General features: G+C 51.3%; 8 protein-coding genes across 8 annotated transcripts; 2 read left to right on the top strand and 6 right to left on the bottom strand.

Annotated features, from left to right (window-relative positions):
* Positions 1–244: 244 nt before the first annotated feature.
* On the bottom strand, positions 245–3,142 carry BJX68DRAFT_190066 (uncharacterized protein). The gene is made up of 3 exons (XM_071037365.1): positions 1,108–3,142; positions 813–1,044; positions 245–637 (listed from the first exon to the last, which is right to left on the bottom strand). Exons 1-3 carry the CDS (start codon positions 2,754–2,756, stop codon positions 572–574), a joined length of 1,947 nt encoding a protein of 648 aa, XP_070893906.1. The 5' UTR covers positions 2,757–3,142; the 3' UTR covers positions 245–571.
* Positions 2,881–4,907, top strand: BJX68DRAFT_190062 (uncharacterized protein). The gene is made up of 3 exons (XM_071037364.1): positions 2,881–3,402; positions 3,461–4,782; positions 4,851–4,907. Exons 1-2 carry the CDS (start codon positions 3,004–3,006, stop codon positions 4,703–4,705), a joined length of 1,644 nt encoding a protein of 547 aa, XP_070893905.1. The 5' UTR covers positions 2,881–3,003; the 3' UTR covers positions 4,706–4,782; positions 4,851–4,907.
* A 1,115-nt stretch (positions 4,908–6,022) lies between these two features.
* BJX68DRAFT_247090 (uncharacterized protein) lies at positions 6,023–6,978 on the bottom strand. Its single transcript, XM_071041730.1, has one exon. It carries the CDS (start codon positions 6,429–6,431, stop codon positions 6,108–6,110), a length of 324 nt encoding a protein of 107 aa, XP_070893904.1. The 5' UTR covers positions 6,432–6,978; the 3' UTR covers positions 6,023–6,107.
* A 964-nt stretch (positions 6,979–7,942) lies between these two features.
* On the top strand, positions 7,943–10,226 carry BJX68DRAFT_190035 (sugar porter family MFS transporter). The gene has a single exon (XM_071037362.1). The coding sequence runs from the start codon at positions 8,037–8,039 to the stop codon at positions 9,786–9,788; it is 1,752 nt and encodes a 583-aa protein (XP_070893903.1). The 5' UTR covers positions 7,943–8,036; the 3' UTR covers positions 9,789–10,226.
* Positions 10,227–10,811: 585 nt separating this feature from the next.
* On the bottom strand, positions 10,812–12,371 carry BJX68DRAFT_190050 (FAD-dependent oxidoreductase). Its single transcript, XM_071037363.1, has 2 exons — positions 12,278–12,371; positions 10,812–12,195 (listed from the first exon to the last, which is right to left on the bottom strand). Exons 1-2 carry the CDS (start codon positions 12,293–12,295, stop codon positions 10,948–10,950), a joined length of 1,266 nt encoding a protein of 421 aa, XP_070893902.1. The 5' UTR covers positions 12,296–12,371; the 3' UTR covers positions 10,812–10,947.
* A 394-nt stretch (positions 12,372–12,765) lies between these two features.
* On the bottom strand, positions 12,766–14,188 carry BJX68DRAFT_258648 (fungal specific transcription factor domain-containing protein; the record flags this gene model as incomplete). Its single annotated transcript, XM_071043561.1, has 5 exons — positions 12,766–12,972; positions 13,034–13,340; positions 13,397–13,884; positions 13,941–14,132; positions 14,186–14,188. The coding sequence occupies 5 exons, from the start codon at positions 14,186–14,188 to the stop codon at positions 12,766–12,768; spliced, it is 1,197 nt and encodes a 398-aa protein (XP_070893901.1).
* Positions 14,189–15,212: 1,024 nt separating this feature from the next.
* Positions 15,213–15,633, bottom strand: BJX68DRAFT_247080 (uncharacterized protein). The gene has a single exon (XM_071041729.1). The coding sequence runs from the start codon at positions 15,588–15,590 to the stop codon at positions 15,279–15,281; it is 312 nt and encodes a 103-aa protein (XP_070893900.1). The 5' UTR covers positions 15,591–15,633; the 3' UTR covers positions 15,213–15,278.
* Positions 15,634–15,791: 158 nt separating this feature from the next.
* BJX68DRAFT_258647 (CocE/NonD family hydrolase) lies at positions 15,792–18,094 on the bottom strand (the record flags this gene model as incomplete). The annotated part of the gene is made up of 3 exons (XM_071043560.1): positions 15,792–16,939; positions 17,019–17,727; positions 17,801–18,094. The coding sequence occupies 3 exons, from the start codon at positions 18,092–18,094 to the stop codon at positions 15,792–15,794; spliced, it is 2,151 nt and encodes a 716-aa protein (XP_070893899.1).
* Positions 18,095–19,612: the final 1,518 nt, after the last annotated feature.

Below are 19,612 nucleotides of genomic sequence, written 5' to 3'. Positions count from 1 at the left end.
ACAGCGGCTGCCTTGCCGATAAGGCAGCGATAGCTCCTGGGCGCGGACGGATGCCTGGCTAGCAAGGCATCGACAAGCGGCTTCGGTGCCCGATCCTATGGCCCTGTAAGCGCTTGGTGATCGAACTCCTCAGAGGCATTATATACGCTCTATATAGCACCACAAACATGTGCATGCGCACCAGTTTGAAACTGGTTGTGATGGAATCCTATTGGCGGAGTGAAAAGATGCGAAAGGGATTTGCTCTCATAATCCTGGATAGACTAACTACACATGCGTATAATCATAATTCAAACGGCACAGATGGTGAGGAGAATATGAAGAATATCATCAATATCTCAACCTTGCAAGTTTCCACCAGCCTGCTGGAAGCTAGCTGCCACGGTACAAATCTTTGGACATCGAGAATAGGCTGGGACCTTAAGTTGCCGCTCTTGGCTGAGGTGTATGATATCTCCTTACATGTTCCGACAGGTGATGCCTTCGGTAGAACGTTCTGTTGCAATTTGGTTCAGTACACGGGTATATGTCAGGGGCGTGTATTGTCCCAACGTGCCGGAGAAGGTCAGTCTCACGCGGGAAGACGCCAGTATATGTGCAGCCTTCCCATTTGCACGTATAGGACTCCCCGGGAGGTCTAAAGTATAGAATTTATTAGTTTCCTGCTGATAAGGCGTTTAATGTTTGTGGACGTACCCGCCCGCAGGGCGATTGGCAGGTTCAAAAGATGAATGGCCAATAGCAAGGTGTTGCTCTGAGCCCACATGCACTTCATGCAAGCTACGAGAGTTTTGATATGGGGAAGAAAATACATTTGCAGGAGGTGGAGGGGTGTGACTTGGCTGAGTTGTATGCCTTCTCCTTACATGGTGCAACAGATGATCCCTTCGGCCGAACGTCCAGTTGCAATTCGGTTCAGTACACGGGTATTGGTTAGGCGAAATGTGTATTGTCCTAAGGTGCCGGATAAGGTCAGCCTCACGCCGGAAGACGATAGTAGATATGCAGCCTTCCCATTTGCATGTATAGGACTCCCCAGGAGGTCTGAAGTATAGAATTCATTAGTTCCCTGGTTATAAGGCCTTTAATAAATATTTATAGACGTACCTGCTTGCAGGGCTATTATTAGGTTCAAAAGATGAATGGCCAAAGGCGAGGTGTTGCTCTAAGCCCACATGCACTTCATGCAAGCTACCGGGGTTTTGATGTGGCGAAGAAAATACATTTGCAGAACGTGGATAAGGTTGCTGTATCTGATAATGGTCCCCGTAAGTGCCTAACAGGCCTGCGCTGCTGCGGATGCCTGGGTCGGCGAATTGGGGAGGATCAACACTGAGAGGAACGAAAGAAGCGTAAGAATTACTGGGCCAGGAAGGATTTAGCTCGAGTGGTGAGCTGTATGAGTACCAGTCCTGGTTGGCTGACGGCGATATGCTCCAGCTGGGATGGGTGTATCCCGAATCCAGTTCCCACGGAAGAGGCTGGAGTACAGGCTCATTTGAAGACGGCATACTTGCTGTCTCATCCTTATTGTCGCCATCCGCCTGGTTGTTTCTTGATTCAGTCATGACCAAGGCAAGATCTTCCAGGTGATGGCCAAGGTGTCGCTCAAAACTACCAGCTGGGATCCTATCCCTGCGGCACACAACGCATGTGAAGTAGTTGTCCATTGAGCGATTAACCCCGTGATCGGTGCAGATGTGATGGTACCACTGCCGGCGGCTGCAAAAGAGCCTATCTGGCGTTGCACATTTCTCGTAGGGACATACATAAGGCATCAAATCGTGAAGTATATGCCGTGTCCAGTCTTGGGAGTCTCGAATAACGATTGTGTAGAAGCAGTATGGACATTCAAAAGGCCTCCGGCTTGCGGACTCTTTCGGTGGCTCGGTGACTTTCAGACTGCCTTCCCCAAAGGCAGAGCTGCGAGTAGGTGAAGTAGCAGATTCGTCCGAGTAACTGTCCGTCTCATATAGGTCATCATAAGAAATATTACCAGGAGCAGTCAGGTGCTTGTGGTCTGAGCGGCCTGGGCCGGCGTTATTGTGCTGTTTCTCGCGGTATTGAAGTATCGCCTTTTGCTTGGACATTGCTGTACCAAGTCTTTCAACGAGGAATTCAGGGAGGAAAGGGTATTTTCGTAAGACGTGTCGCTTAGCCCAGGACTTGATATGCAGGCTACTGTTTTCGTTCATCGATAGAAGACGGTCGTGGTGAGACGGCATCCGAATAATGATAGACAATTCGTAGAGGTTTGAAACGATGTTGGCCACGCTCCCGTAGATCTCTTGTAACTCGGCCTCGTTTTGTATATCCTTATCAAGCTCATAACTCGAATAGAGGGTATCTTGTTCGTCCGAGTCTGTTGATTCTATACCGGCTGCTTCGAGGAACTCTTTGAGATCAAGGAGCAATCGGTCGAGACCGGAAAGATTGTTGATCACCTGGCGGAGAATGTGGGAATCATCCCGGAGACGATACTCCAGCGACGACTGGGCAGTCTGATTCGCCCCAACATTTGCGGCCCAGACTCGCAGTCGGCCGAGTTCATCATTCCATTTATATATGGGGACCTCGTTTAAACGGCTGACGTGGATTTTGGACGACAATAGGTTGGTGAGCCTGCTTATGATACCTCGAACCTGTTCTGAGGCTGTAGGTTGGTGGGCTTCCCCACGAACTGTCAGGGCCTCAGGTTGCGCCAGATTTGAGGACTCGTTTGGGCTCCCAAGCGGCTCTCCTGAAACTGTGGTCATCTCGAAGAGTAAAGATGGAGTGAGGTTTTCAAAGAATGATGGATTCGCGGATTGCGAGATAAAGTGCCCCTCATCGGCTGCTGCATGTTTGCTTCTTTCCTGACCGCGATTGGTTCCCTGTCCTCGTCAGCCGCGAGATCAAAGCTGACACCATCACCTGGCGGGGTCAACAGGGAGAATCCTCTTCACCTACTCTTCTACCTCACGCACAAACCCAAGCTACTCATATGTACATCTATCCTTGAAGATGGTCACTGGATTGGAAGCTGCTGGTGTGACGCTGGCCCTCTTGCCTCTTCTGGTAAATCAACTCGACAACTATGCCACAGGATTCGAGAAGCTGAAACTTTTACGTCGATACCGGCGGGTTTTCAGCGCCTATGCACTTGGAATTGGGACCCAGCAGACAATCTTCCTGAATAATCTTGAGAAAGTCCTTGAAGGCGTCGTTGACAATGAGGACAAAATACGCGCCCTCATCAACGAACCACAGGGAAACCTATGGAAGGACGTCAGTCTGCAGGATCGCCTGAAAGCCAAACTGGGCCGTAGCTACGACGTGTTTATGGGGAACATGATAGCTTTGCATGATCTCCTAGTTACACTGTCGGAGAGGCTTGGCCTTAAGATCTCAACAAGCGTCAGTGTATGTTTCAGGTACGGGGCAGCCAGCGCCGAGTATTCCAACTAACGATTTCACCAAGGTTGCTCAAAACACAGACCCAGAGATAAGGCCATGGAAGGTGCTTAACAAGACGGTCTATGACGACTTGATGATGAGCATTGGTATAGCCAACGACACACTCAAAACACTCATTGAGCAGTCAACACACCTCAAAGCACCGAGGAAGGATACAGCATGGACTCAACTCCTACCACGCTTCCGTGAAGTACGTACGCATGCACAAAGTCTGTTCAAGGCAGTTGTGCATAGTAGTCAGTGGGGATGCGTTTGCAAGGATAACCACCTGGTCCATCTAAAACTCCCACCGGCTCCTCTGAAGCTGAATGGTGGTTTTGAGCAGGGCGATGCCTGCACGTTTCGCGTGATCTTCTCTAACATTGCTCAAACGGGCTCATACGGGCAGTGGACTTGGAGAGAGATCGAATTCACGCCTTGGAAAGGCGATAAGACTGTTCCCGTGACTGCATTGCCTTCGAGTGGCCATCAGCCGCGACTGAGCATCGGACGGGGTAAAGAGGCATCGAAAAGGACAGCCCCTGCTCAAAGCTCCACGACCATCCCAAAAGGAGTCTCTGCCCGCCAGATAGCAGACATCTGCTCCTCGCTATTACTGCCCCAGTATTTGGGTGACCAGCATGTCCTCGGCTTCCTCGGTGCGGACCCTGGTGTCCGCTACCTCATGACAGCTATTCGAAGTCATGAGCTGAGAATCGGCAACCTTCCGCTGAAGAGAAACTTACACCAAACAAGCTGGGGAGACCGTCTCCGCATTGCGACTGGTCTGGCATGTTGGGTCGCCCAATTCCATGGTAACTGGTTGAAGCCAAACTGGGACATCTCAGATGTCCAACTGGCGCTCAAGAGCGACACGACAAACCCGTCGCTTGACAGTCTCTACTGTACATGGGCAATCACCACTCAACCTGAACCAATGTCTGGCGACGCAGAGAAATCCTCATCATCTCACATCAGGAGTGACATTCTGTTTCCCCTCGGCCTCGCCTTGATTGAACTTTCTTTCGAGAAGCCAATCGAAGAGTTCCGTTTTCCGTACGCTGTGTCGGCGGATTACCTGCAGGCAAAGCTGCACCAAGTATGCAAGGAAAGGGGTCCAGGATATGGTGATGCCGTGCATAGCTGCTTGTTCTGCCCACCTGGAATGGCATCCCTAGGGTTTGACGATCCAATATTCGAGGAGCGCCTCTTAAGTACTGTCATATTGCCACTAGTGCGAGAGGTACTGCACTTCGAAGGTCGACCCTGACCAAGACATGTGGACCTTCGGGCTATGGACTTCAGAGGGAAGAGGCGTGTTGATCGCCAGCACTAGAATCTGTACTAGTACGTCTCTCGTCGAAAGGCAGGGAATGATCACAAAGTGATGGCATGAGATTGAGTTATTCCGATAGCATTCCGAGTGATAGTAGCTTGTAAGATGATTGCTGGTGGTAAGATTGCCAAGGAGGGATGGAAAGGTTCTTTGGTGGGTGATGGATGAGATGGGGCCATTGCTCATAGTACCGCACCTTGAAGGGCACATGATCAGGAGTAGTTTCCTTGTCGGCTAAAATTTTCAGCACCCATTTAGGTGCTATTCTCATGCACCTAAGCTGTAGGTAGCAGGTTATTAGGCACTCTTTGACTGCTTCGTCTTCCTAAACGAATTCATCTACCTTCCCTGGTCGAGGATCGCACCTTTCCCTCCGGAGGAAATGTCGTCGATCGTTAAAATACATAGGAATTATAATTAATAACAAGATAAATAACCAAATCCTAGTGCCATGAGTTATTATATTAGTGCTAATCTATGTCAACGGCTGTGCTGTGCGAGAAAGGAGACATCGCAAAGATGGTTGTGTATGTGGAGAAGGAGGCGCCGTTGAAATCGCGGCCATGGTCAAGCCACAGCGTTAAATTATCCACGGGGTTATCTGTGAACGCTATTCTATTAAAGGACCCTGTTAATACTAGGACCCTATTCCCGCCAACTAAAGATCCCTCCGCTAGTATTAGGATTAGCACCTAAGTGGTGTCACTGGTGCCCTGGATAGGAAGCTGGAATATATTAGGTACCCCCACCCTATAATGCTAGAAGGGAGGCCCTGGATATTGCTAGAAGTAAGATTACTAACCCATGTCCACTAGATAGTGTTACATAATGTCTAGAAGGTAATCTTATCCTGGGCATCATCACCCGTCTCCTAGAAGGAGTGTAAAAGAATACCTTATGACCCTAAGTCCTAAGGCCCCCAGTCTTATTATATAGTGCCTCCTAGGCTGCTAATATCATAGGATTACTAGCATACTTAGTCCATGCGGACCTATTATCCACGCTAAACGCGAGGCGCTGGTCCTGCATACTATTAGAGGGGAAATAGCTGGCATACCAGGCCAGGTATAGTGATGCAGCAGGAAGGTTCTCTCGGCGATGATCCAATACGACAACTCTGCCGAGCAAATCGCTCGCCCGCTGAACGCGGAAGGTTCAGCGATTGGAACCATTTGCCGCTGTAGAAGTCAGCTAGCCCCTCCCTCCTATTTGGGCTTAGCTTCGTCCATTTTTCTATAGTTAAATATCGTACTTTCTCGCCGCACATTTAGAATGACAAGACCTTCAACTTTCTCTCACCGATGGCCTCCATTTCTATCCGGCCCATAAGTGAGTTCTAAGCAGTGCCCAAGCCTAAAGTATTATTCTTATTAAAGTAAGTGCTTCCGGTAAAGGACTTAAATGCCATGAGTGCTTGGTATGGTATTGGGGCTTGTGGGCCCAGTGGATAAGGTCGTTGCTGGTGGCGTGGCCCCCAGCCTAGATTGCCCCAGACATTGGCTGTTAGATTATGCTGGTAGAACAGGTGCCAGGCCAAGCCAATTTTGATCAAGCCATTCGGCTCATTCATCCAGTTTTGTTCCGGGACGAAGTGATAAGTTGGGCGGAAATCCTCCGCCAGAGCCTGGGGGAGGAGGAGATGGACAAGTGAGAGGAGCATTTTCGATCACGCGAATTTAATGGTACAAGAGTTTTCAATCAAAGACTGAGGTGAGCTGGGGAGATGGGACTGTCGCTGCAACAAACTTTACACCATCTACCATTGACAAAAGACCTTTATATAAATAGCCCGCTGCACTGCTGATTCAACCGGCATGTTTTCACTTCCCTCGAGTCGGAAAGAGATCTATAGTCTTTGGTATGATCCGTAGAGATTCGTGAGAATCTTCAGCGATCTTCAACGCGTGGATAAATCAGAGATTATGATGAGCATAGGAAATGCCCATGAACTCGTCGAAGAGCCCCAGAGTTTCGGTTGATTGCACGGCAACTTAATTTTACTTCGCGGAGGGCGAGAGGATGTCCGCGAGGCAGCGATCTGAGTGATTCGTCATGCAGCCCCGGATTCTTGCGGATCTGACAGCGCTTCTCCACGCGGTATTCTAGCACGCAGTGCGCGATTAATAATATTGGATTGATATCCCACCAGCGCCCCCTGCGTGGGGGCGCCGGCATGGCCGGGCTGGGGGTTTGCCACCATCGACTGATACCGCTAACCCGCATTCGGTATCTGGAATGCAAATCTGCATCTGGAGACGTACGAATTGGGTGGTCCACAGGGTTTTGATTGGTCAAAATTATCATCCTCTTGGACCTTCGGGGGACTGGAGGCTTCTAGAAACCCGGCTGAGCCCTCGGGCAACCATGTTCAACCCGCAAGGCGGGATTACGCCGAACCCGAATCCCCCGATAATTTCGGTCCCAGGTGTTGACGACCAGACAATCGTTTCTGAGAACTATGAACGTAAAGAACCCACAACTACATGTAAAAGCCCTACCACCTCACACCTGATGTCTCTCCGTTGTTAATCGCCCGCTCCGGTCTTCCGTGCATGGCAATCATGCTTATCACTCTGCCAAGAAAGCTTTTGCTCGGAGGATTGGTGTGACCCGTGACTCCAAGCGGCCCCACCAAATCTTACATGTAACCCTCTCGGCCCCAACCCCACTAGAGCCCAGCCGACAATTGGATGACCGATCCCGACGGGCTGACGTATGAAGACGGCGTCTACCAGGGCAGCCCCGGCGACGATTCCTGGGGTGCAATGTCCGGGGGCCATACGACCCGCAGGGACTTGACGCATTGGACTGAGTAGCCCGTGGTTCTCCAAGCACGTGGATTTCCCGACAAGATCACGGAGATGGTTTTGACACCGTCGTTGTTGACGAACACAATACGAGAGGCTTTGGTCGCAAGGGCGAGACTCCTTGGATTGCAATGTACAGGTCATACGATGGCCGATGTACGTTAGTGCAACCCCCCTACCCAATTGACAAAACGAAACCCAGTTGGATTAACACGGGCGCAGTACCGAGTGGGGCGGAACGGAGCAGTTACAACAATCGCGGAGGTTCGGGCATCTTCCGCGACAGGTGACAAACCATTGGACAGCCGGACTCGGACTCGACAGAGGGAAGCCTTTCTAAATACTGGACCGATGACTTTTCTCTTTTATGTGTACGTTTCTTTTTTTTTTTTTCATCCTTTTCCTTTCTCTTCGTCAGGCGGCCAATTGCTCTTCGGTCGTGACACTATCAAACAAACATGGATAAATCTACAAGCAATCATCACGAGCACGACAATGGATTTGATCGAGAGCCATTTTCGCCGGAGGAACATGCACGCGAAATTGAACGACGAGACCAGCAAAGCCAGGAATATATGGTCAATGAATCACTGTATGACCGTTTCGCATTCTTCCGAATTCCTATCGCTGTGAAGAGCACCCGAAAATTAGTTATGACTCTGGGTATCTTTGCAGCCTTCAGCGGTATGCTGAGCGGCCTAGACCAGTCGGTAATATCCGGTGCCCTGCCTGGCATCCGGCGGCAATTTGTCAAATATGGCGAATGGGAAAGCTTGGACGATCCAAAGATGAAAAATGATCTTTCGCTCGTCTCATCGCTGATGCCCTTGGGAGCCATGGCCGGTGCATTGATGATGATGCCGCTCAACTTCTACCTCGGCCGCCGCAACTCGATCATCGTCTCGTGTGTGTGGTATACTATAGGAGCCGGCCTCTGTGCTGGAGCTCGAACTATCGGCATGCTGTTTGCCGGCCGCTTCATCCTCGGAATTGGCGTCGGTATTGAAGGTGGTTGTGTCGGTATCTATATTTCTGAATGTGTTCCACCGGACCTTCGTGGCAACTTGGTATCGATCTACCAGCTGATGATCGCTTTCGGCGAGGTGGTGGGTTATGCTGTGGGCGCCATTTTCTTTAATGTCCCCGGCAGCTGGCGGTTTATGCTTGGTTCATCCGTCGTATTCTCGTCCATTTTGTGGGCTGGAATGTGCTTCCTGCCGGAGTCACCGCGTTGGCTCGTGTCCAAGGGTAAGAGCGGACGTGCTTGGCAAGTATGGAAGTCGCTGCGCGACGTATCCGACCCTAGGAACCTGGAAGAGTTCCTCATCATGGAGGTCACGGTCCAGAACGAGATCGAACGTTCCGCTGCTGTTCCATGGTACCGGCGTTATCTCGAGGTCTGCGTATATCCTCGCAACCGCCGCGCCCTCGTCTACGCTTCGGCGATGATTTTCTTCGGCCAGATGACCGGTATCAACGCAGTGATGTACAATATGTCCAACCTGATGGCCAAAATGAACTTTTCAGAACGCGAATCCGTCCTCATGTCGATGGTTGGTGGCGGCGCATTGTTCCTGGGAACAATCCCAGCAGTGTTCACAATGGACCGATTCGGTCGGCGTGTTTGGGCACAGAACATCGTCGTGTTCATCATCGGTTTAATCCTGGTGGGCGTCGGTTATTTGTACACCAACAAAAGCTATGACTATTTCTTGGACAATAAGGCGACCGCTCTGGGCCTTTTCTTCTCCGGGATCATTCTATACATGGGCTTCTTCGGCGCATACTCATGCCTGACATGGGTTGTTCCTGCAGAGAGTTTTGATTTTAACACTCGCAGCCAAGGCATGGCCATCTGCTCGACTTTCCTCTATCTCTGGTCATTCATCGTGACCTATAACTTTGACCGTATGCAAGCGGCAATGAGTTATACCGGCCTGACGATTGGATTCTTCGGTGGCTTGGCCGTCGTTGGTTTCTTCTACCAGTTGTTCTTCATGCCCGAGACCAAGGATAAGACCCTCGAGGAAATCAATGAGCTGTTCTTCATGCCGACAAGGAAACTTGTTGCATTAAACATGCGCAACCTCGTCAATCACTGGTCCTGGGTTTTTGGTGGATCGCGCCCAACGCCTGATACGAGTGAAGCAAATATCGGGTACGCTGCCGACGAGGAAAAACAAAACATCGAGAACGTTCAGAAGGAATAACCAGGAGATACTACGTCAATTCACAAACGCAGTTTGCGGCACCCTAGCCGATATGGAAACCTTTATGATGGCATCTGGCATTCTATTACTTATCATTTCCATTAACATGGCAGGCTGGACTGTGGAGGCAGTACACAGGGCAGTGTGAGCGGCGTGGATAAGACAAGTTAGTTTACCGGCAAGATTTGGGATCGGTCTCTGATATTGAAACTGACATTGCTACTGTCGTATTCTTACCGTAGCAGAGCACAATTATCGAATTGAACGGGCGACTGATCCATTTTTCCCGCCTTCCCCCTTCTAGTTATCTCTTCGACGCGCCTTCTTTCCATCAAGCTCATCGAAAATATCCCTTTCGCAGGAAAATAGAATTTAGATGGCAATATCTGCTCTCGCAATGTCTCTCGTCTTGATCACCGGAGCCACCGGTTTCATCGGCTCTCAGGTCATCCTCCGAACCTTAAGAGGCCGGCTTTGATGCTCCTCTTGTGGTGCGGCGCGAGGACCAAGCTGAAAAACTACGCCAGCTCTTGTCGAAACGCCAAGATAAAATAACTCTTGCTTTTGTAACCGATATCCCCGCACGCGGAGGCTTTGATGAGTCTCTGCAGGGGTGGGACTATATTATGCATCTTGCCTCGCCTATATCTGGCTCTGGCACCATGGATCCCTCACCCCAGGCGTGGATGGGACTGTATATAAGGTAAATATAGGAAATTTCTCTATAACTACCTTTAAATTTTCAAGTTCCTTTATACTCCCTTTTTAGTACTTTTTTGATATTATTTTATTTTTTTTATTAAAAAAGGTTTGATTAGACTTCTTAACCCACGCGTTGGGGCGGGTTATGGGTCGGGTTGGGCAACCCAACCGCGGGTTTAAAAAATATATATAAAAATTGTTATGGGCTGAGCTAAATCCTTGTCAAGCCTAGGAACTCCCTACCAGACCACACAAAATGCGGGGGTACGCTATTCTACTCCATTTCCCCATGGTTCTTCGTCAATTAACCTTCAGGAGAAGTAAATCCTACTGTCGGAGACTCGGACCCCAGCCGGACCTCTGCCCCGTTTGGTTCGCGGCATTCTGGACATTGCAGAGATGTGGGGTACACAAGTAGCGAAGTTTTATATTCACAAGACAAAGTAAGTGCAGCAGTCTAAACTACCTCCTCCTCCACATCATACGCCACTAGCTTCTGCCCTATGCCCAGCCTGTCCAGCTGGAAGAAATTATAAGCACTTAATATGCCGGATATGGCACACTCCTGCAGCCACAGTCGCCACGGATCCGCCTTCTTGCGCACATTCCCATTGCGCTCCGCCGTCTTGGACATCTCATCCGTCCGCGGCCGTCTCTTCTGCTCGTACACCGCGTAGACCTCATTCAGAGACCGCCCAGGTAGCTCGAGTAACCTGCAGAGCAGGAAAACATCCTCCATCGCCATTGAAACGCCCTGGCTGGCGTGCGGCTGCATTGCGTGCGCCGCGTCGCCGAGAATCAGACACCGCCCCCTCGACCACCGGCCGCCGAGGCCCATCCGGAAGATCGGGTAGAATTTCATCACATCAGTTTGGTGGATAATTGCCTTCCACATCTCCCCCCAGTCACCAGTCGTCTCCTTTAGCAGGTCCAGAAGCGTCGCCTTCAGGTTCTCCACCTCGCGTTTCCCCCTCTCCTCCCATCCATCGCGGCCGCCGCCGCCCGGAGGCATGGGAAGCTGCCGCGAGAAGAACCAATAAAGGATCTCGTTCGTCGGAGTGCAGGGCGATAGCGCCAGCAGGCCATCCGTCGTCAACGTCGCGTTCAGGCCGTCGATGGACGACGCCGCCGGCGGCAGTGGCGCAGTGTCAAGGAGGGAAAACACATTCGCAACGCCCGAGTACTCGGGCTCAAAGTCCGGGTCCACATACAGCTTGCGGACAGCCGAATGGATGCCGTCGCAGCCCAGGAGAAAGTCGGCCGTGTCGCTCGTCCCGTCGTCAAAGGTCGCCGTGACGAACCCCTCGCTGCTCTCGGTGATGGCCACTAGCCGCTTGCCGAAGTGGATGGGGATATCGGCGCGCTTTGCGGCGTCGTAGAAGACGTCCATCAGACTCGTTCTGCGGATTCTCAAATACCCGAATCCTGTCTTGTCCCTGCTCCACGAGGCGAGGTCCGTCTTGCCGAGGACATTCCCCTTGATCGAGTGCAGGACCAAGTCTGAGGTCTCGGCGCCGCGGAGTATAAGGCTGTCGTACAGTCCCAGCCGGTGCAGTAACCGTAGTCCGTTGGATGGGATCCCAATTGCTCCGCCAAGGGTTGTTGGCTCGGGCCTGATTTCGTAGACGACGGATGAAATATGGTTGTACTGTCGGAGACGGAGAGCGGCCGCCAGCCCCGCGGGTCCGGCCCCTATAATGATGGCCTGGATTTCACACAACGTTGGTTAGTTTTAGCTGCTATAAATCTATATCACTGCATAGTCAAACAACCGAGGAAAGCCATACCTTCTGAGGCTTCGTCATTCTGCTTATCTTGTGTGTGTCTGTGTGGGCGGCTCGTTGGAAAAAGCAAATGCACAAAGGTAATAATGTATAATCTACTGCTAAAGCTTTGCGTATGTAATCTGCGCAATGTATCGAACCCTGGCTGTAATTTATTTGACCTGGGCATGGCAATAATCGCTTCTAGTTATGACGCTGCGTGGCGCTTACGTACGGAGACTTCGGAATTTCGGTGTTTCGGCATTTCGGGAAATCCTTGTCGCAAAGATCAGTTGTAATCTACTGGTTTGCATTTTTTGTTAACCATGGGATCAATTCCTGTCAAGTGCACGATCATTGGACGCAATATTAATGGACAATTACGATTGGCTCCTATCTATCTAACCCAACGTGGGTAATGCCGTGACAAGATGGGCATGCTGCTCGGTTGCACGCCCCGTCCGCATTGCTTCCTGCCCTCGTCGTTTTTTTTTCTTTTGTCCTTCCCCCTATCAGGTGGGCTCCAGGGGTACGCAGTATTGCAAGCTGTCTTCAGCGCCCCCTGTAAACAAATCCATAAAGTCGATGCCGCCAGCGATGCTATCCAGCATGGACCAATCAACACCGTCCACGGCGCCGCTAGGGGGGTTCGCTATGTCCAGTATATCATCTAATGGAGCACCAGGACCGCCGCCGGGGGCCTTTCTTAAGTTAGAACACTAGAACGAGAACAGGGCGTAGGCAGGGGTGTAGGGGGAGAGGAGCATCTGATACACTAACATGTGCCGACCGGTCGAGTGGCTGCTGAGAATCGCCGGCAGGAGGAGACTTGTCATCCACCGTCCTATCGCCAGAGCTGCTCTTGCTGTAATTACTGCTGTCCCTGATATAGTCTCGTGCTATAGAAGCCATGTCGGACAGCAGGGAGACGGGCATCATCCCGCCGGAGATGTAGTCCAGGTGGCAAAAGTACGCCGCGACTGCGCTCAGCAGAGAAAGGGTGGCCGTCGTGTCTGGGTGGGCTGGATGGTGGACAATGAAGTCGAAGAGGATAAACGACGCTGACAAAGGGACAGAGAGCATGACCCTGCTTCCATGATTAGGGTGGGTGATTCGATATTCATGTAGATAGACTGATCATACCAAACTGGAGTATAGCTTGCTAAGTCGATATATTTTGTCAGCTCAACGATCCTACTGGCGGCGGCCAATAGTGCATTCTCGCAATCTGTGCTTCTCTGCTCAGAGTTCTTTCCCCGGGGAAGGTTCAGATACAGCCTGGACAACGCGATCACGGCGCTATAGTAATGGAAATTCAATCTCAGAACTATCGATATCGATATCGACGTAGCATTGTTCTCTGCGATGTTCTGCGGTGGGAAAAAAATTGCGCCGGGACGAAAGTCTTCTGGGATCGACATTCTCCACGCTTCCAGCTCGTCCATGTAAACATCCACCGCAGCATGCAGTGTGTCGGGAGATACCAGCGTCGTGCTTATCGAGAACAGGGAGCTGTATGCCTTGGATAGGAACCGACTGAAGCGAGACATCGCCTGCAGCCAGTCGAATGTTCCGAAAATTGCCTCTGGAGCATATGGGATGGGCGTCCCAATGTCGGCGTCACTCAAGACCTGGTTTTTTCTGTGAGCACAACAGTCGATATGTGGTGGGTGGGACAGGACCATACCGAAGGCCGGCCACAGGCAAATGACAGCGTCTTTTCCAATATGTATATCACCCAAAACGTTCTCTGGTAGGCGGCGGCACTTGCAGCATCGACGACTCCTCTGCTCATGCCTGATAGCTGTATCATCCTTGCAGCTTCGGTCGTCAACACGTGGGTAAGATGAACACAGCAGGATGTTTGAGCAAAGATAGCCTATAGCATATTTATTCTGATCTGAATTCCGTATTAAGCAGGTGGAATCTTACCATTGTAGCTACTGCCTTTGATCCATGTTGTTAGTCTCGCACGGAACTGGGTGTGGTGAAAAGAACACCATACCTGAATATTTAACACCCCCTCTCGCAAAAGCAGAATGTCTGGGAACAAGCCGAGCGCGACGCGAAACAGTTCCCATGCCCTTCCTGTGCCTGGCTTGAAGGAGCCACGCTCGTGATACTGGCATCCAAGGGCAAGCACAGTATGATACAAGGTTGATAGAGCGGGAGTCGTCTCCAAAAGTTCAGGTAGCTGCGGGCTATATGCGGCATTCTCCAACGCCTTTTGATCAAGGATAGGATAAATTGGGTGGACCTGTTTAAAATACGCTAGGAAGCGTTCAGCATCAAAAATTATGGATTCAGCTTGGTTTAGGGGGTCACTCTGACTGGCAATGTACAATCCTTTAGACTCCGTCGGCAGCTCCACTGGGGCAGCAGCAGAATCACAAGCCCTTATTGGTGCTAGTGATGGATGTGACGTGCGGCTGACCCGGTCGCGAACACTGTTAGCAAGCCTTTCGATAATGTCGCCGAATTTTCGGTGGCGTAGGCGTTCCGTGATGGATGCTATTCTCCGGTCGGAGAAGAATGCAATTCCAGAGCTCCCCACTGGGAGAATGAGCAGTGTCAGTTCCATATCGGAAATGTATTTTGAGGGGGAAAGAAATTGAATAAATCAATAAAACCACCATACTGGTCGTGAGCCTATGAACCCCACCGCGAGCGTGTCAGTTTCTATTTCTGCTGCGGTCCAAAAGGGCGATCAAACCTTTAGCAGCGACTGCCCGCCCCGAAATCGAGAAGCCATCCCTCGATCCTCGAGCAGATAGTCTACGTATAGTCTCTGCGGTCGAAAATCCACCTTTGGTTGCTGCGGATATGGTTGTATAGAGCGTGCAGTGGATGTAGTCGTCTCGCCGTCGGTGGGGCAGTACGGTAACTGCTCTAGATTCAAAGCTGGAGAGTCCGGGCCAGGAGCCGCAAGAAAAGGTGGTTCTAGGAGATTAATTAGAGATTAGGCGGCAACAACATGCATAGAATTGAAATCCTATAGTCCATACGGTATTCGTGGAGAGGTGAGTCAGGTTGTTGTCCTCCCGGACGGGCTGTTTGCCTCACGCGGGGTTTCTTGACATCGAAATGGCAGGGAAGGCCGCGCTTCTTCTGTCGAGTGAGTAGCTTGTTCTAGGGTGATAGGACCACTCAGAGGAGCTAACCTCGCAGTACTTGCAAACTGCCGTGTCGGAATATGGTGTCTCTGGATGCCGAGTGAGCCAGGTTCGCTGGGCAGAGGCGTAGCGTAGCGGTACTCACTCACGCACCGCACCTTGCGGGCCTTGCATTGATCGCATGTCTTGGAAAGCTTTGGTCGCGAGCCAGTTGTGGTGTCCATTGATCCATTCAACCAGTGGGCGAGATATGCACGTTAATTTAAGAACGGGAGTGATGGAGTGTGGCTGCTGCTGCTGTGGGGGTCAAGGACTGGGAGCGCACGTGACCTGTATGTAATTACAGCGTCATGAATGCACCTAATCACTGCCTGCCTCGGCTCATTGTATGTACGTAGTATTCATGTCTAGTCTAGCCTGGGTGCTCACTGCATAAGATTGGGATAGCCTTCCTCTCGCGGGACGGCAGGGCAGACAATGTAGTTTGGCCGCCCCGCGCCAACATGGATGGAATTGGTTGCCTGTTCATCATCGTCCACCTCCCCATAGAATTCCCGCATCTTGACAGGCTCATATCCAGGAATATCTGGCTGGTACTCGGAAGGACAAATGTCCACGCGAAGCTTCCACCCTTTGCGGATTCGGGCGGCCGCCGGGAAAATCTCGATCTCGAGCTGGACGATCTCGTTTGCCTGTAGCAGCGCGTTGTCCTGTGCCGTATGCGTATGCCAGGGTCGCTCAGGTGTGCTTCTCAGCGGATCAAGCTGTCGATGGCTGGCGCGAAGGAAGCCTTTAGCGAGTGGCTCCAGCTCCCCTTTCGCACTGTAGGGTACCACGCGTCCTTCTTCATCCTCAGCCCACAGCATGACCACAAAGTCTGCGTCCGGCGAGCTTGCAGAAACGCTCAACACGGCTTTGAAATGACCAGCGACATCCACGTCGTTTTCGAACGGGGCGGAGCGAAAGCTCGCTCCGGACCGGCCATCGTGCGAAACACGGGCGGCATAGGTGAATAGCTTCTCTTGCGTGTTTTGCGCCGCCTCCTCCTCCCCTGCTAGGGTACCGTCAGCCTGGAGGTGCCATTGGGTGTATTGAGTGCCTGGAACAGGCCAGTTGGTCTCCTTCCTCCAGCACCACTGGCCGTGACCGAGCCGCATTTGAATTCCAACTCTTTCCGGCGTCGGGTTCTGTGTTCCTTTTAGATAGTGATCCAGGAACTGCAGGATCTTCCATGCTGCTTCGCGGCTCGGTAATGGGTAATAATTGGAATCAACGAGCTGGAGATGGGTATTCGCAGGGTTGCGGCTGCGCCACGCCTCGTAGGCAGCTCGACCATGGATCATGAAGAGCTGAGATGCAGCAAGGAAGCAAGGGAGATCCACGGGCCCGAGATTCGATTTCATCGTATCCCACAGCCCGTCGTAAAAGGGGTGACTTTTCATCACATTCAACAGGTCTACATGGTCAGTCCACTTGGGCGAGCACAGTCGAACCCGACGATACCAATCAGTGATATAAGGGATGCCCGGCACGCCGCCAATATAGGCAGCATCCCGATATGGATCGATATCAGCTAACCACGATTCGTAAGTTAGTAGCAGCCCTGTGCTCCCAAATCGGTTTTTCCATCGGGGTGGGTAGGTTTTTCTTACACGCATAGGGTACAAAACACTTTAATCCTTTAGGTCTCAAGCTCGCAACGTTCCACAGCACATTGGCGCCATATGAACTGCCAACCAGCGCAACTTGTCCATTGCTCCAACTCTGCTTCGCCGCCCATTCAACAGCATCATACAAGTCGTTCGTCAGCTGGCCCGGCACTCCTCTTGTCCCCGGAGTCTGCGACACGCCCCTGGGATCAATTTTCACCATGGCGTATCCATGTGGCACGTATGAAAATGTGTTGAACGTCGCAATGTTCTCGAAGCCTCTCTGCGCCTCCCATGAGGGACCCCACGAGCCCCGTGGGACGCGAACGGGAGTACCTTCTGCGGTCGAATGCCACTCATCCTCGGCCCTTTCAAACGCGGCTATATCGTCCTCGTCGTCGAGGTTGGGGCCGGAGTAAAAGACCCGTCGTCCGTAAATCGTGCAACTCATCAGAACAGGGAATCGTTCCCGATACTGAAGGGGTAGATAAACGTCGCCGAGGATACCCGCTCCGTCGCGGGTTGGGATGTGAAGGTCTCTCAGCACTTTAAAGCCGGCTTTAGCCCTTCTTAAATGGTTTCTAGTGTAGGAAACTGTCTTGGATGGGATACCGAGCTTGCTAGATATGCAGAACAGCGCATTGTCCAGATCGGACGTGTTGTTGCAGTTCAGGTTAACCATCCGAGCATATTCGGACAAAGCCTCTCGAGCCTATAAATTGGGAGCAATAGTGAGTTAGACCATTAAGGAGTCCTTCAATAAAATCGATTCACAGGCACGTTACCTGCCCGTCAATGATGATCGGCTTCTCGAATCCTTGGCCCGGCGAAAGGCTAAAGAGCAGTCTTGCCCGGTTCACCACCTTTGGATCAAGCGCTGAGGTCCCAGGAGGGACAAGGTCAAAGATGGAGACCAATTTCTTGCCATGACACTCCCCAAGGACGAGATCACCGATAGAGAATGTGACTATTGTTCCTGGCTCAAAACGAAATTTGAATTCGTTGGTGGTGACGCCTGTCTCGGCCCCAGACCGATATGTGAGTCCAACCACGTCCGGAAAGATACCTTCAACGCTCATAATGACGATAATAAGAATTGGCTGGTTTATTAGATTTTTCGTAACCTCATCATCCTCGACAATGTTTGATCAGGTCTTCTGCTGCATTATATAAGTCCCTCTACACTTCACATGGATCTATATTCAACCCCTCTCCATTTCGGCATCGGCAAAGCTCGCACGCAAACGCACGATAAACGCCACGGACAGTCATGTGGAGCTGTACAGTTATTTCCGAACTTGGATCCAGACCTGATGCGGTTCTCCGCCAGCAGACGACGGGATCTGCGCCGGTGTTCTCTCGGAATTTGTATTGATTTGAAAATCCGAAACGCCGCAGTGGAGGCCCCCGAAGTAAGATGACAGTAATAATTATTACATCCAGTCCAGTATCGCCCTTACTACCCCGTCCTTTCTCCCTTAGTTGCAGATCCTATGGGTCGAGGCACGTTCAGTCATGCCGGACTTAGCTCGGTGCTAGGATTCATGTCATCTCCGAGATATTCACCACACCTCTATAGATTGCCGAGTAGTTGGGACCCAAGCAGTTGATATCATGGCGAGTGTGCTTGTGAAGTGCTGGATTTTCCATTGATTGAGCGTACCCTCTTATCCTTCTGGTATAGTCCATTCATTCACCCAGCGTTGTTGGTTTACGCACGCGCCGCTAGACTCAACATCAGATATCGAGTCCATATAGACCCCTGCAGATTCTGCGGTCGCAGGTTCGCGCGGACTGAGCATCTCCGTCGACATGAGAGAACAAGTACGTCTTGCTCCCTCCCAGTTTAATTCTATGACAATTCACTGTCTCCTCAAATCTGTACTTCCCACTCCAGCCGGGACATCCACCTGAATCGTCCCTTCATCAAGACGTTCTCCATCAGCCTCAATATGGCCCGTCATGGCCTCTCCAACCTTCGCTTCGCCCACTCCCAGCGGGGTGCCAGTCAGAACGATGTCCCCGGGCTCCAGCGTCATCACACGCGAGATATCAGCAAGCTGTCGTGGAATGCGGAAGAGCATGAGAATAGTCGAGCCGGCCTGTCGCAATTCGTCCCCGACCGACAGGGGGAGAACCACGGTGTATGGGTCGGGAATGCGATACTGCGGAATCCGTTCAGAAATGGGGGGGGGAATACGTGGAACCCTTTAGCTATCCACCAGGGAACCCCCTTCCTCTTCGCCTCATGCTGAAAGTTCCGAGCGGTCATGTCAATAGCCAACACGTAACTGTCTATCGCATCAAGGATACCCTTGGCGTCTTCTGGGTCAAGATCGTAAACTCTATTACGGATAATGAGGCCTAATTGGACTTTATAGTGGATGGTGCTGCCTTCAAGCGTTACAATGATAGGGCAAGGCAATGATCGAGTCCGCTCGCTTGGCGGCTGTACATACTGGTTTCTATAACACTTACACAGATAGTGTATAATACTCACCCTGATAGACGGCTGGGTCCAGTAAATATGCGATCTGAGCCTGAGTGGGTGTGGTACACTAGAAGCAGAATGCGGGCCATTAGGCTGAGTGGTCCGG

Source organism: Aspergillus pseudodeflectus (genome assembly GCF_044049435.1).
Source record: "Aspergillus pseudodeflectus strain CBS 756.74 chromosome Unknown BJX68scaffold_68, whole genome shotgun sequence".
Classification (NCBI taxonomy): Eukaryota; Fungi; Ascomycota; class Eurotiomycetes; order Eurotiales; family Aspergillaceae; genus Aspergillus; species Aspergillus pseudodeflectus.
This window is presented reverse-complemented; position numbering and strand designations above follow the sequence as displayed.